The sequence below is a fragment of the Corvus kubaryi genome, unplaced genomic scaffold, assembly GCF_017639235.1.
Source record: "Corvus kubaryi isolate FWS band 111438036 unplaced genomic scaffold, C.kubaryi_AGA036_p1.0 37367, whole genome shotgun sequence".
Classification (NCBI taxonomy): domain Eukaryota; kingdom Metazoa; phylum Chordata; class Aves; order Passeriformes; family Corvidae; genus Corvus; species Corvus kubaryi.
Window position 1 is genome coordinate 1,241,457 of NW_024581119.1, and position 16,160 is coordinate 1,257,616.

The window sequence follows — 16,160 nt, forward strand, 5'->3', positions numbered from 1 at the left end:
TATAGCTCCGAAGAAGGTAATTTTATTGTAGCAAACCAAGGTTTTTATACTCTAAACTCAACAGAATTGAACCAAACCTTAACAGAACTTAACTGAAACCTAACTGAGAAAGGCACTCATTGGCTGCTGTCTCGGTTTGAGACAAGTTTAGGAGGAAACCTCCTCAAAGGAAGGTCTCCTCTAGGTGTCGGCACTCCCTCCTCCACCGAGACGGAAGGAATTTTCTTGGAGGAGAGTTCGAAAAGCTATTTATTTACCGAAACGCTATTTGTTTAACAAGCAGGGTGCCCGCAGGGCCCGGGGAAAAGATGAGTAACTGTTAAGGTGTGAAAGCTCCTCGCCGTGGCGAAAGCTGGCGCGTTCGGAGCTCTTTGCTGTAGCTGGGTCCGGGCCGGGGTCCGCGGGGTCCGAGATTGGTTCTCGGATCACAGCCAGGCCGAAGAGCTCCGAAAAGAACCACAGGTGCCAGAGGATTGCTGTGCGCAGTCCGGCAAACACCTCTTGCCTCAGCCAAAAGCAGGAAATGTGACTCTCCCTCTGCGCTGCTAAAGCTGAGCAGTGCGGGGAGGTGAGCTCACACCGTGCCCAGGAATTCCCAGCTAAAGCTGCAGGACCCATTTCTGGGCATCAAGCAGACGATAGGGGAATACAGAACTGTCATAAAATCACCCCAGCACAGCTGCTGCCCCTGCGGTGTCGTCGCTCACGAGTCCCTTTGCCCCACAGCCTCCTGCTCATGTGGTCCTCGCATCTCCCCGTGATGCCTTTTCCTGGTCTTAAAATCAAGAGGCACACACGGTTAGAAGGGGAAAAGGGATTTTACCTTGGTATTTATTTTTAAGGATCCTTAGGTGCACACGTCCAGGTCATATGCACCGAAATGCACCCCACCGAGTCTCTCTCTCTTTTTCCCTGTGTCTCTGTGTCTCTCTCCTTCCTCCCGCCCCAACATTGGGTATAACATTAGAGGTGTTACTAATTAGCAGATCTATCAAAGATTCCCCAATGAGAGGCTCGAGTGAGCCCCCCTCCCCAAGGAACCTTCCCCTGGATGGTTCTATCTGGGTTTACAGAATGTGTTCTGGAGAGGACCTTGGGATCTGGGGCACACTGATCCCCAGCTACAAAGCTTCTAAAATGTTGAGTCTCTCAGCTTGACAAACAAGTCCAAGAATGTAGGCAAAAAGCACTGAGAATACAGAAGTTGTAAAAGGTATAACAGGGGTATAAAAGAAAAGGCAAAAATCTTCATGGCATCACCCAAGCACTCACTGCCTCACGCTCCCAACCAACTCCCAACCAGCTCTCAACCCACCACCCGATCTGCAGCTGAGCCCTTCCCAGAGTACCTTTTGGTGAACAGGATTGAACAATTTTAACACACTTAACAAAGGTAAAAAAGATTCTCATTCTTATCTCCTGCAATGAAGGGCACTTGTGGAAGGTTTCGGAGAGTTCAGCTGCTGTGCACGTACTTCATGGAGGAGCTCAGGATGGAGAAGCCATTGAGCTTCCTCAGCTGAGGAATGTGCCTGGAAAGACAACAGGGGGAACAGATGGTGAGTAAAAAGTAAAATTTTAAAGCTTTCACTGCTCTGCCCAAACTTCCAGGGGTGTTTAATGCTATGTTCAATAAATTCCTCTTCAAATAAAGTTTCTAGATAATAATACTACAGAGTTAATACAGATAATCTTAATATAGAATTTCTAGATTATTATTGCCCTCAGAAAGGCACATAGATAATATTCTTCAAATAGATGGCATTTCAGATTGATAAATCTAAGCAAAAAAGGTGTTTCCCTTTTATATTTCTGCTGCTATATGAATCTCAGGGCTGATACTTTCTCTACTGCTCATTTGGGATCTACAGACTTCTAACATCACTTCTGTTCTTCCAGCACAGGTAAATGCACTCCTTGAAAGGTGTGAGACAGATAATTGACACCCCAGGAGCCCTAAAGCAGGATCTGGGGACAGGATCACAAGAGGGAAGACTTACACTGCTTGGTTTTTCAGGGATTATCACCTAATAACAAAAAAGGGAAGAAAAAAAAAGTGAGTTTTTGGCCCTACCTTGGCTCAGCCTTACAGAGCCTGCCCAGGGCAATGGCTGAGTTCTCCTGCACCGAGGTTCTCTGGGCATCACCCCCTGCCTGCCTCAGCAGCAGCAGCACCACGTTGGAATCCAGCAGGGAAGTCGCTGCCCCGGGAATGAGCAGGCACTGGCTGAGGCAGAAAGCTGCATTCCCCACAATCAGCTCATTCTCTGACTCCAGCAGCTTCAGCAGCACTTGGAACCCTGGCAGGAGGGGGAATCACTGTTAGATGCACTCAGAGCTGCTCCAGGTGTTCCCTGCTGTCTGCAGGGAGTGAGTTTGGCGCTGTTTTCCTAGAAAACCTCAGGGAGCAAGGGAATTTCATGGCAATTGCAGCATTCAGGAGGCTGCCTCAGCTGCACTTGCCCAGATGTGTCTGTCACAAAGAACTGAACGTGCCACGTTGAATGCCTTAAACCAGAAATGCTGTTGTGGAAAGGACAGCTGGAAAAAGAAACATAAAAAAGGCTTTCTGTTCATCCTGAGCTGCCAAAGCAGCTCAGCTCATCTGAGACCTGCCCCGAAGTACAGCAGAGTGCTTTGGCTCTGACACCTGAAAGCAGCAGGAACATCTCAGGCCAGAGATCCTGAAACACTTAGAGATCACTGAACACTGTCTAGAAAAAGCACAGCCATGGCTTTCTCATCTGTGAGGCTTCCTCTGGCAAACAGAGCTGACAAAGTAAGAATCAGTGACTGCTCACAGGTTAATACCCAGAGTTTTGGTGGAGAGAATGAGAGTGAAGTGTTGCTGCTGATTTGAGGGAATGAAAGCTCAGTCTGCCCCTGACAGTGAGAGGAATCTGGGCTGCACAAAAGGGAGATGATGCTCTGAAAGGCTTTTAATGAGAGGAAATCCTTGGGGTTCAGGTTGAACTGCAGGCACTGACAGCTTCTTGACAGGTTCAGCCATTTAAATAAAATCTAAGCATTCTCTGTAGTTCTGTTAGCATTAATTGGGGCTGGGTTTGAAAGCAATCCAAGCAGTGTTGTACCACAGGAGCAGAGCAAACAGATCAGAAAAGCCCATCCCTCTGCCTCCAGCTCCACCTGGTTTTAATACCAGGCCAAATATCTCCATGGAGGAAACCATGAATAACCCCAAACCCTGGAAATCAGAAGTTTCACTTACTTTTATCCCATTTCACCAGCTCTTCCTGAGCTTGCCTGCTGCTCTTGGTGCAGATGGAAAGGGTCTTTATGGCATAGCTGGATGTGAGCTGCCCTGCAACCTGATGGGATTAAAGCAGGGTGAGCAAACACAGCTCATCCCCACTGTGCCCCAGAACAGTTTGGGTACCCTGGGGAGACTCAGGTATTCCTCATGCCTGAGCCCAAATATCAGATGAAAACCTTTACAAGGCATTTATCTCAAGGTGAACACAGGCTAAGAATCACATAAAACTCATTTAATTCCTGCCAGCAACGAACACACAAAATTCCCTGGATCTCTGCAGCCAAATCCCTTTGAAACCATCAACTCCCCTTGACAAGAGCCCAGTGCCACAGATTTTTTCTAGATTAACTTGATCTGCATAATCCACATCTGCTGGACACAGATATACAGCAAAAATTAAAATAAGAATTAAAAAATTTGTTTAAAAGGCTTAAAATGAACCCTGGGAGCGCTGTTACAAGGACAACACTGATGCAGACACATCCTCCAGGGAAAGGAGAATAAACACAGGGGAATTTAGGTTTGCTCAAGGGACAATGCAGGCAGAAATAAAGAGAGTTTCATTTACTTTCAAGAATTTGAGCATTTTCTTCACCACTCCTCCTTTCACCACTTCTTCCACTGCTGAGGGAGACGCTGGCAGGGCACGGCTCAGCACTCCCGTGGCTCTCTAAATGAGGGAAAAAGGAGAGAGAACAAAAGGAAATGTTTATTGGTTCAGGCAGCTTAATTGTTTTGTTTCTTGCAGAGTAAGACTGAAGTAATTAAAGTGCTAAAAGGAGAAATTCACAGAAATTAAGGGAATCCCAGAATTACAGAATCTAACAAAGAACATCTTTAGGATGTGGCTTTTTTATTGTTTCCTGGGGACTGAGCACAGCAGAGCTTCTGGAGACTCAGCACGGGGAGAGATGAGCCCAAACTGGCACCAGCACAACTCCCTGGGGGTTTATTCATTAAAAAATAAAATTACAAATTCCTGGTAGAGACCAGCCCAGCACTGCTGGCACGGAGTGAAGTGAAACAGCTCAGAACAGCTCCTGAGAGCTCAGGGAAGGCACTCAGAGCCCACATCTGCTCCTGGAGAGAGCAGCTCTCCCTGCAGTCCCACCCTATTCCCAGGAGCACAATTGTAATTCCCATACAAGAACTGCAAAGCTGCTGAACACCCCAATTGTTCTTGCTTTGCTTCTCCATTGATTTTTAGAGGGTTTTATGTTGAAAACCTGGCTAAGGATGAAACGGTTTGTAAGAGTTTCTATCAGCAGATTTCAAGAGAACAGTGAAAACCTCTTGCATCAAGCCATATAATGATGAATATAAAGCCATAAAATGATGACTATAAAAGCAGACTATTATTTCTTTATTGCTATTAGGAACGTTTCAGGCTTCAAAGCCTCCTGCACAGGGCAGAGGTTTGCTCTGAAGAGCTCAGGAAAGCCCAAACCAGCTTCTGTTGGTGACTTACTGTGACAATCCTTCCGTCCTGATGGCTGAGCAGAGCCAGGCACCTGCCACTGATGGGCACAGCAAAGTCCTGGAAAACACAGGGAGAACTCAGGTCCAGCTGGGGCTGGGAGGGTTGGAGCAGAAATGGGATCATGGACAAAAGAGTCCCCTGGAGATCAGGGCACACCAGTGAGTTACCAGCTCTGCACCGCCCCAGGGAACTTAGGGAATTCTTCCTTCTTGATGGAATGCTGAGTTTTGGATAATTTTGGAATGTGCCCAGCATCTCAGAACATGGCACAATTGGAGAGTGATTCCAAACAAAACTTTTATACTACTGTGGAAAGATAATTTATGTGGGTTTTTTCCCTTTAACTGTGTATATAGAGAAGGTGGTGGTAGAGGAGGAAGTTCTGTCATTTTTTTCACTTTTCAGCCTACTTAAATTGTGAACTACCCTTAAAAATAACCTGCAACACCATCATTTGTGTTTAACTCACAGAAGCTGCATACCTGGATGGTGTCATTGGATTCAAGCAGCAGGTTCATCATCAGGCCCAGCACTGCCAACACACACTGACTGTTCTCAGGGCTGCTGCCATCAGAGCACTCATCCTGTGTGCAGAGCAGGGCACGGAAATCAGCTCCCAGGGCCAGCACTTCCTCAGCCTTCTCGGGGCAGAGAAGTCCTGGGAGAAGCAGAGCTAAGGACACCTTTGTGACACAAATTCCTGTGTCTGGTACCCAAAGCTTCCCACTCCAAGCTTGTGATGTCTGGGCTGTTCCAAAGATCCCTTCCCACCCTCTGGACCCTTCAGTTTTTGAGGACTGGGTTCACACCACAGCCTCACCCTTTTAAGGGGCACAACTGAGGATGGGCTGCTCTGAGAGCTTCACCCAAAATCCCAAATGGAGTGAAAGGTCTCAGGGCTGTGAGGGGAGCAGACAAATGGGAGAGAGGGCTGGGAACACTCCCCAGGTTGCTTTACCAGGCAGGCCTGCCAGCACTCCCTGCTCCGAGCCAGCTGTGCCCGCACCTCAGCATCTGCACACAGGCTGCCCACCATGCCCACAGTGAGGGCTGTGCCCGCTGGGTTCACCTGCCTGAAGCGCCCCTGAAACACAGGGAGGGAAGGGAAAATTCACACCAAACCAGGAGGAAACAGCACATGTGTGTGCCAGCCCCTCTGGCAACGGGAAATGGGATTCCAGGGTCTCGCTGCTAAATCCCAGCTGCCCAAGGTTTGCAGGTTTCCCTCATTTCCAAAACGGATCTCCTGCTTTAAGAGCCCTGGGGAAAAGGGATGGATTTTGTGTTCCCTAGCCCCAGGCTGTGAACATTTCCTACAGTCACTCACTCAGGGCACAGAAGAGCTGCTGCAGCTGTAATTCCAGCAAGGAATGTTCAGAAAGAAGAGCAACAAACAGTGGAAGTTGTGTCATTATTGTCTTGCTGCTCATTTGGAGAAGTGGGAGTGTTTTACTTCCCAGCTCTGCCACTCTGCAGCAGAACCAACCTTCCTCCTTCCTCAGCACAGGTTTCTGTACCAACACATTTTAAATTTGCTGCTGGAATAAAGGATACCCAGGAAAGGGATTATTTACCTTGGGACCCAATGTCATCTCCTCACCCTGAGCCCTCAGATTAGAAGGAAAAAGTCACAGAAGCAGTTGCTGACAGGGGATTAAAGTCACGTCAAGAAGAGCACAACACAAAACTGAAGGTGAAACTATCAGCGGGAATCTGCAACCAAGGCCAGAGTTTTTACTGAATATTAAATTAGGGATGTGTAGGACAAAATGTTGGAGAAAAAGAACATTGTCCTGACCATTTCTTGCACCTATAGAGCAGACACAGGATATGTTACACCAAAATAAACTGGAAACACAAAATCACATCATTCCTACCATCAACTCAGTGAGTAAAGCCCTGGAAAGCAGGACCTGATGCTCGGTTTGGAACCTGTGGGGGGATAAAAACCCAAAGTTTTAGGCAAAAAACACAGCTAAAGGCAAGGCAAGAGCAACAGAAACATCAGTACCCTCACAGCAGAGGTGGCCAACAGCCTGTCCCTGTTCCATTCAGTACAACTCAAAGCACAACTTTACAGAAATGAATGAGGAATTTAAATTACCTGTCGGCCACAATTAAGTCAGACAGGATGCTCATGGCACCATCAGCCTCTTCATCAGTGTTCCTGACAAATGCCATGAAAACCTGCAGCCATCTGCTGCACCAAAAATTGGTGTCAGCTTTGGTTTCATTACTAAAGATCAAAATTCTGTTTTTTCAGGTTGTTGGTATTTCAAGCCACAGTTAAATCTGCCTTTTTTAAGCACCCTCTGACATGTGGCTCATTCCTTTAACCTTTCCTCCCCAGGAAAAATGAACAATCTCTCCTGTTCATCCACGACTCCTCCAAAGCAGTAAATGGACATTTCTCCTCTGGTTAACTCTGGGAGGAAGCAGCAGGACAGTGGGATAAAGGTAAGGGAATGGTGTTTCTTCTCCCACTCAGTGAGTCATGGCAACACTAAATAACCACAAATCCCAATTATTAAATGAGGAGAGACCCTCAGCTGCAAACCAGGAGATTTTAGAGGCAGCAGGGTGAGCTCTGCCTGAGTGCTACACGTGTTTAAAGGAGGGCACTGAGCACCCTCCTACTTTGTTTCAGACATCAGAACTTCCTGCAGTTCTACCCCACACAGCCAACTCTCAGTTTTGCCAGGCCAGGCCTGTCCCAGGAAGCGGCAGAAGCCTCAGTGAAGTTTCCCCCTGGAGCTGGGGCAGGGAGTTCTGAGCACTGAGCTCAGCCTTCCAGGGCATTTTCCTGGCGTTGGTCACCTGCTCAGCTCCTGCCTGGCCAGCAGCCTCCTGCTGCTCTCGTTCTCTGAGCAGAGACAAATCAGTGCCAAGGTCTCCCTCTGGATCTCGTGTGTCCCAGAGGAAAGCAGCTCTGGCAGCTGGGCACTCACTTCAGGCTGGGCCAACAGGAGACGCTGATTTTCTTCTGGAAAAAGGAGAGAAAATCTCAGAGCAATGTCACACACTGGCATCCTCATTTTAAATTTTTTTTTTTTTTCAGCAGGAATATTTTATTTGGCATCAGCTGAACCCCACAAGTCAACACAGGCACCAATATTCTGTATTTCCCCTTGTGGCACCTGCACCACTTTACCACCCACCCCAGCCCATTTCTCACCCACGTGGGTATTCCCTAAAAACAGAGGCAGGTATCTGCCCAAGCACTACTGATGGCTTAATTCTAAAAGAATTCAGCCTTCTCTTCTATGAAGCTCTGCTTTTTGCAGCTATAACTGCTTAAACCAGAAAATTGTACAAGTGGTATTATCCTAGGAGCAGCAATGATCACAGGGCATTTACTCTGCACCCCTTGGGTGGATTTGAAATGCTCACAGAGTGGAAATTTCATCCTGCCAAAGCTATGGCTGCATCCAGCACCTCCTCTGACCTGTAAAACTCGGTTACAATCAGGTCTGGGTGGATCCAGGTGCTCTGGGAGAGGGGTGGCCATGCCAGCCCAGTCCCAGCCCCAGCCCCAGCAATGCCACATTAATTACACGTTAACAGGGATGAGTGTGGATTCCAGAGCTTTACCATTCCCAGCACAGGCAGCTTGCCACAGGAGGAGAAGGGAAACACACAGCTCCACCTCAGCAGGGCTCTTCCCCTCTGCACAGAAGGCCCTGAACGAGAACAGTCAGCTTGTGAACAGAGCAGAGGATGGACCAAACCAGTGAGAAACAGCCAGGGAATAAAAATTTCTGACTGCTTCATCCCTCAGGTGTGTTTGCAGGCACCACCCAAAATATGGATGAACCCTGAAGAGTCTCAGTGCTGCAGGTCCCAGGGATGCTCCTCTTCAGGCTGCGGTACAGAGCTGAACACCCAAATATTCACTGATGGCCAGAGCACCAGGGGGTGTAGCTGGAGCAACCAACTGCCTTCAGATGTTCTTTTATATTCAGGTTTTTTCTACCAACTTGTTCTCACCACAGAGATAGGATAACTGCCCAGAAAGAGCAGACACAACAGCAATTAATGAATTCTCCTCCCTGCATCTAAGGGAGCACTGTTTGTGTCAGAGTGAGGTACAAGTCCCTCCATTCAGACACTAAAATCTGGTATTACATTCTCCTCTGATCAGTTCATCTGCATTTCAAGAGGTGATTCTGTTTCTTGAAAACAATATTCCCATTTCCTCAGGCTGGAGCCCCCAGTGTCCCCTCTGGAGAGCTCTTACCCTCTGACAGGCTCGTTCCCGAGGATACTGAAGCCATTGTTTGTCCTAAATAACGTCTGCCCGGTGCCTGGAAGAGGCAGAGATAAACAGCTCAGGTGTGTGATCCACACAGCCAGGCAGGCTCCTGCTCTTCCTGCACAGTGCTAAAAGAAAAGGTCACTGCACCAGCAACTTTGGGGAAAAACATCATTGAAAGAGGGGGCAAACTCCAGGAATGAAGAAGTAGCAGCAGCTTGGAAGCTGCAAATTGCTCTGATTCATGCCTGGCTTGAATGCCTGTTGGCTTCAAGTGTTTAGGAAGGCTGAAACACAAAAGTGGCTTTGTAACTCAATGGGCTTTAACGGAGAATTACAGATACTTCTGAACAAACGAGACCCAAATCCCCAAGAAGTCTCAACAGCTCAGCTACATCATCAGTGTAATTCTACAAAATGCTGTAAACACCTGAAATACCTACTGGCCACACTGAAACATCAAACATTGCCAGTTTGATGTTTTAAATACAGGAACAGTTCCTCTGCTCCTTTAAAAACTGCTCCCTTGCCCTCCTCTGCCTGGGTTACAACTCCCCAAATGAACAACTTCTGCATCAAATACTCACAATTGTTCAGAGCTTCTGCCAGAAGCCTGATGCCTGCTGTGTAGTAGAGGATATCCTGGCCAGGGGTGTTGATCCTCTGCAGCAATTCCTGGATGGATAAAGCAGCAGCATTCCCAGCCTGGACTTCCCTCGCTGCTCTCTCTTCATCTCTCACCCTCTTCTCCTCCAAGTTGGCCTCATTCACACAATCTGGGAAATCAGAAGGAAACCAAGCATGGCAGGGAAATGGTTTCTGTTCTGTTCCATCTTCATCAGTAAACAAGTGAAGAAATATCCATTGCTTACCTTTAAACAGGTTTTCCTTTTGGGGATCAATTTGCAGCATCTTCTCATAGCAGTGCCTGGACTTAAAGGGGAGAAGAAAAGGGCTCTCAATTTCAGATAAAAATAGGATGATGATATCCCAATCAGACCCCAAAAGTTTTTGGGGCCACAGTCCTGAATAAATGTGAAAAATAAAATGTATGGAGACACAGATGTCAAAGCTCTCCAAAAAGTCCAATATTCTCAGTCCCTACACCTACCTGCTGCTGCAAATTAAAAGGGAATTTTCCAGTAAAACCCAAGGAGCAAAAAATCAGAGTTCCAGGGAGAAAACAAAAAATGAGGCATAGCCTGGAACTTTCTTTCTCTCACCCACCAGAAGCAGAACACAACATGGTCCTGTGGCCACAAAATTCAGCCAACTTACCTCACTGAAGTGCTGCAGTGCCAGGTGAGCTTTCCCCATTAGAAAATAGGCTTTGAGACAGTTTTTATTGCACTGGGTTAAATAAGAAATTATTATTAGTTATGTGTTTAGAAAATGAATATTTTAATATTTTTTCCAGCCTTCTGACTAATAATTAGAGCTGCCCAAAGCAAAGATTAGGGTATTTATACCCTTTATTAGAGGTGTCTAAAGTTTTCATGCTGAATTATTGCCCCAGGGACCCAAGGAACACAGGCTTGGGGTGAGGGTGGAAAGCAGGGTTTCCAAAAGGTGATTATTTCCTGCTCATTTGTGTGTCAAAATTATGGATTTCTGTAAACAATGCTAATCTTAGAGGTCTTTCCCATTGGACAGTTTGGGAATTACCTTCAATGCCCACTCACAGTCACTGATGGCTTTTTCATACTCGTGGAGCTTCAGGTAGGCCTGAAATAAACCCCAAAATAGTCCAGGCAGGAGAATTAGAATCCTTCAAACAACTTCTGCCCACTGTTGTACAAACACTGGCTAATTAAAAAGAATAAAATTAGGCTGCTGATTGGCCTGGCCATTGATTTTGCAGGGTAATTCCCATTCTGAACTCGTCTGCCATCTCCCTGGATTTTCTAATTTAGAACAAATTTAATAGAACTCCACACACACACAGGGCAAACAGAGAATGCAAAGCAAATATTTCGTTCTACAGTTTTAGAGGTGATCCCTGAAAAAGAATCACTAAAAAAAAATATCAGTGTATTAAAATAGAACTGTGAATTGGAATGGTTGTTCTGGAGAAGCAGGGGTTCACCACATCCAGGAGGGAGGAGATGTGAGCTCAGGATGGAATAATCACTCTCACATAACAGAACAATGGGTCTGGGTTTTATCCTGGCACAGCACCACCAAAACCAGCCAGAAGTGGCTCCTTTGCTCCCACTGACCTGTGCCCTGTTTGTGTACAGCTCCTGCTTGTCCTTCAGCTTCTGCAGCCCCTCCGTGTACCTCCGGATGGCCAGGGCAAAGTCTCCTTCCCTGAAGGCTTCGTTGCCCTTCTCCTTCAGGGCTGCAGAGCAGCAGAATGCATTGAGAACAACAATTCCCCTTTAATTCCCCCAAACGGCGGCTGAGGGAACAGAGGCTGTGCTCTCCTGCTGGAAGAGCCACCAGAATTCCAGGCTGCCCATTATTTGCAAGGCTTTCAGTGCAGCCATTCCTCTTTCAGAGGGAAAACCGAGCACTTCTCTCTGCCCAGCCCAGACTCCCTCCCTCCATCCCAAACCAGCACCACAGTGAGGAGAACACGGAGAAATGCAGGATGCAACAGCTCTGTCAAATCCCTAACCCTGCTCCAGTGCTGGGCTCACACAAGCAAAGCAGTGCCTCCCCCCGTCCCTGCCAGGTCCTTTTTGAAGGCACCAGCCTGAAGTGCTTTCAGCACTCACCATTTGCCAACTGCTCATTCTTCTTCCTTCGCTGGGCTCGTTCTTTTGCATCCTTTTCCAAAGCTGCCAGGAAGGCGCCTTCCAGCCGGGAGAGTCGGTGGCGTTTTAGGGAATCAAAAAAACAAAAAAAACCCCAAAAAACCAAACAACAACAACAAACAAACTTCATTTAAAAAGAGGAAAAAAACCAATTTCTAGGGCATTTCTGAGTCATTTCTTAATTAAAAAAAAAAATACTAAGGGGCCATTACAGCAATCAAAGTGGAACGTGGTGACAAGCTGTCAGAGATAATGATGATGCCACCACTGAGGATCTGCACACCTGCCTTGCTGCAGCTCCTCTCCAGGGGCAAACAAACATGTTTGCTTTTAAATTCAGAATAAAAAGTGTTCAGGTGAGGAGCCAGAATAGAACAAGGCTCCTACCTGTGAAAAATACAACCGTGCTGGTAAGACCTTGAAAAACCTGATTGAATTTTGGTTAAAGCCACTGCAAAAGTCAGCTTGGACTTTGACAGGGGTGGCATCAGGTCTTGCATGAACTCCATCCCTTCTAAAACTGGTTTTAGAGCTGTGGCAGACTAAGAGGAGCACTGTCCTACCTGCATCCACTGCCTCTGCCCTCGCCATGTCCTGGAAAAACAGAAACACAGCACAAATATTTTGGGAAAAGCCACAACAGCAAAGGAACCCTTGCACAAAGCTACAGGGAGCACCCAGGAATATCTGGGTACATCTGAAATATCCAGATTGACACACAGAAGGATCATCCATTTGACATTTAAACAAAGGATGGCAAGGATTTGATACATTTTGACATTCCTGGAAAGCTTCCATTTGTGCCTTTAACGAGGCAAGACCTGAACTGTGTCCAGCTTTAATTTCAGAGGGAAAAGCCCTTACAGAAGTGTTGATGACTGTTCTGTTCACTGTGGTCCTGCTCTCCTCCTCCTCCTCCTCCCTGCTGGCTCCTTCCTCTCGGAGCCTTTTCTCTGTCTCAGCAATGGCTTCTTCCTTGACAGCTGAGTCTGAGGAGTTCAGGCCTTGCAGCAAATTGGCTAAAAAGACACAGAAAAAAAAATTAGATATATATACACACACAGGACTTCAAGCATGAAAGGACCAGGAGTTCAGGTGGCACCTGCTTTGAAGGCACTGCTGATGAGGACGGCTTTTACCATAAAATTATAGAACCAAGGAATGGTTGGGGCTGGAAAAGACTTTAAAATGCACCCATTGCCATGGGCAGGGACACCTTCCACAGAGCAGGATGCTCCGAGCCCCGTCCAGCGTGGCCTTGGACACATTAAATGAACAGAAACATTTACAGAGTCCATTTCCTGTGACTTCCAGGAGCCACCTGCAGTTTCTGTCACCACAATCGAGATTTACAAAAGAAAGCGGCTCAGCATCCCCAATAAAACAAGAGACCCTCAGCACCCACAAAGCCTCCCCTCACCCGAGCTCACAGGGAAACCCTGAACAAACCGAACCAGAGCGGGGAGCAGCGGGAATTTTCCCCTTTCCCACGGATTTTCTGCCTTCCTTTCTCCCGCTCCTCCCTCTCCCTTCGCTCCCTCCCTGCGCTGTTCCCCCGCCGGGCCTCTCCGGACACTCACCGACTTCGTCCACGCGGCGCAAGAACCGCTGGAAATCCGCCTCGGTGTCCTCGTCGCGCAGCATGGCCGGGGGACAGCGGAGGAACGAGGGGACACCGGGGGACACCGGGGGACACCGGGGGACAGTAGCGGACAGCGGGACCCGCCGCGGCCGGGCCTCGAACCCGCGGCGCCGTTGCCGGGGAGACGCGGCTGCCGCCGCAGCCGCGGGTGGGCGGGGATATGTAGATGAGGGGGCGGGGTCATGCAGAGGAGGGGCGTGTTATGCAAATGAGGAGACAGGTTATGCAAATGAGGGGGTTTATGCAAACGAGCCGGCAATTTGGCGGGAAACCGGCAGGCACCGCCCGCGCGCTCCCGGCACAAAATCCCGGGATTATCCCGGCTGGAAAAGAGCTCCGACACCACCGAGCCCACTTTGTGACCCACCCCCACCCTGTCCCCAGCCCAGAGCACTGAGCGCCACGTCCAGGCCTTCCCTGGACGCCTCCAGGGATGGGCACTGCAAACCTCCCTGGGCAGCCCCTGCCGAGGCCTGAGCGCCCTTTCCATGGGGAGATTCCTGCTGATGTCCGGCCTGAAGCTTGCCCTGATTTTTATACCAGACTCGGCTTATTTTTCTTTTAAGGCCTCCCTGAAACGCTGTGGCTTTCCCGATCTTTGGGAGGCGGCGGCGATGGAAGCTGTCGGCCGCTGCACGGAGCTGCGCTGCCAAGGGATTGCCATTCCCGGCACATCCTCATCCCGGGAACGGCACGTTCCACACGGAGCACACCCGGCAGCACGAGGACAGCTCACCCTGGGGCTGCTGGCGGTGAGATGGGAACTCACACCGCAGCCACATCCATCTGCCTCCGCTTCCACATCGCGCCTCGTCACACGGGAGATGAAATCCTGAGTGCCAGAGAGGTGCTGAGCTCCACAGGCAGCCAGAACCCCCCGTCCCTTCCACCCCCTTGGCTGCAGGAACAGCCAGGATATCCCTTTTCCCCCCTCATGCACCAAGCCCCAATGATTCCCTTCCCTCCTCTCACTGCCATCAGCTCTGCCCACACCACCCTCCATCCCCAAGGGGTTTTTTTCCCCTCTAATGAAGCTGTTCCCAGCCCAGTGCCCAGTTAAAAACACCCACGAGGCCACAGCTGGGGCACTGGGATGCTCAGGAATTTGGGTTTTATTTGTTATCCCACAAAACCTGGGGGATAAAGCCACACCGTGCAGCAAATGTGCAGAGGGCAGAGACACCTTTAGTCTCTGAATACTTCAAAAAGCACTTAAAATGATGCTCTGAAGCACGTGCACAATGTTCACGTGCTTATATCTGATTAAAAGGCCAGCTAATTTTAATTTCTAGAAGGGATGAGAGAAAGAAGCGGCACAAAAATGTCCCTCCGCCTCCCTCCAGCCCCCCAGCCCCGCTCAGACTTACCCCAAATTCAGCCCAGCCTGGGGTAAAGGAGCCACACTCAGCCAAGGTGATGCTGCCAGTCAGGTGCCATGGCCTTAACAGAGGGAGAAATGAGGGAAAATGAAAATTAAATGGAAATTAAAAGGTCTGAGGGTTGAGGAAACGGCTGCAGAAATATAAAGATCTAATAAAGGATTTGTCAGTGGTTTTGCCACCGAGCACAACCCCAGCTCCAGGGGCAGCAAAATCCCTTTCCACTTCTGTGGGAGGAGAGGGAAGAAGCCCTGAGCTCCTCCAGGTTAAAAAGGTGCAGCAGGGAACCGGGCAAAGGCAGGGCACGGGTTCCATCCAGCTGGCACGGTGGACAGTGACCGGGGCATTCAGGGAACCCTGACCCAGAAAGGGCAACCCCAGAGCCTCCCCTTCAACCCCAGCCAGGGACTTCGGGTCAATTGATGCCTCCCAGTTGAAAGCAGTTGGTGTTTTTTATATCAAATGGTCGGGTAGTGACTAAAAAAGCTCTTTTTCAGTGAAGTGGAATCTTCTGTGTGAAAATCAACTCTGTTTTGCCTGAATTTGGGAAGATAAGACAACCCTCCCCTCCCTGTAATCCCCAGAGTAAAAAAATTAAAGTTGCCCATTTGGACAATTTTTAGCTGAAATTTAGAAAAAAATATCAAGACTTTTAAATGAATTAATTGAATAAATTAATTACATTCAAACCTCGGTTATCAAGTTCAGGCACCCAATTCAGGCTGGGCAGAAGACACCTGTTAACCCAACGCTCCACTCACGCTTTCCACAGCCAGGCAACAGAAAAGTGCCTTTTTTGTGGGGAAAAGGCTCCTCAGTAGCTGTGAAACTGCATTTTTGTGTTTGTTATCTCCAGGAAATAAGTAAATAAGTATAGAGGGACAAAGAAATCAACTCTGAAGTGCTGTTAGTGACACTCAGTTGGGATGAGGCAGCAGGACCAGGTGCTGGCCCTGGCAGAGCAGCTAAAGAAGGGCAGACTGCAGGCATCAGCTTTTTTTTTTTTTTTTTTTTTTTTTTTTTTTTTTTAATTTTTATTTGAACACAGTATTCTGACAGAATGCAAAGTCAAAATCCTCAGTTAGTATCAGTATTTACACCAGTGAGAATGGGGATAAAGGTGGAGTCGATGTTTCACTCGGTAAAAAGATTTTTTGTTTTTTTCTTTTTTTAACAAGATAGAAGGCCCCCAAAAGTAGGGAATGCTGGGGAAGGATGGCCATGGAGGGGCTGAGAACAACTACCAAAACAGCCTGGTGGTGAAAAATGTGGGGTTTGAAGGCTCCATAGAAAAGTGTGAAAAGAAAACTCCACTCTGGAAGCTGACAGGCGGGATGCACTATTGTCACCTGTACGAATGGTGCAGCACGAGAT

The 16,160-nt window shown here is 48.2% G+C and overlaps 1 protein-coding gene across 9 annotated transcripts; it reads right to left on the reverse strand.

Annotated features, from left to right (window-relative positions):
* TTC12 (tetratricopeptide repeat domain 12) lies at nt 1–14,764 on the reverse strand. Of its 9 annotated transcripts, none has more exons than XM_042034316.1 (22): nt 13,346–14,760; nt 12,329–12,784; nt 11,727–11,804; nt 11,226–11,347; nt 10,672–10,731; nt 10,285–10,356; nt 9,879–9,939; nt 9,594–9,782; nt 8,992–9,058; nt 8,346–8,434; nt 7,572–7,737; nt 6,859–6,951; nt 6,632–6,686; nt 5,713–5,838; nt 5,237–5,338; nt 4,743–4,811; nt 3,843–3,944; nt 3,230–3,329; nt 2,075–2,300; nt 1,476–1,532; nt 670–775; nt 1–551 (listed from the first exon to the last, which is right to left on the reverse strand). In XM_042034316.1, exons 1-22 carry the CDS (start codon nt 13,407–13,409, stop codon nt 546–548), a joined length of 2,466 nt encoding a protein of 821 aa, XP_041890250.1. In that variant the 5' UTR covers nt 13,410–14,760; the 3' UTR covers nt 1–545. The 9 variants fall into 9 exon arrangements, with proteins under 9 accessions (XP_041890250.1, XP_041890256.1, XP_041890249.1 ...); XM_042034322.1 differs by having other exon boundaries at nt 1–775; nt 12,329–12,359; nt 12,630–12,784; nt 13,346–14,320; XM_042034315.1 differs by having other exon boundaries at nt 1–775.
* Nucleotides 14,765–16,160: the final 1,396 nt, after the last annotated feature.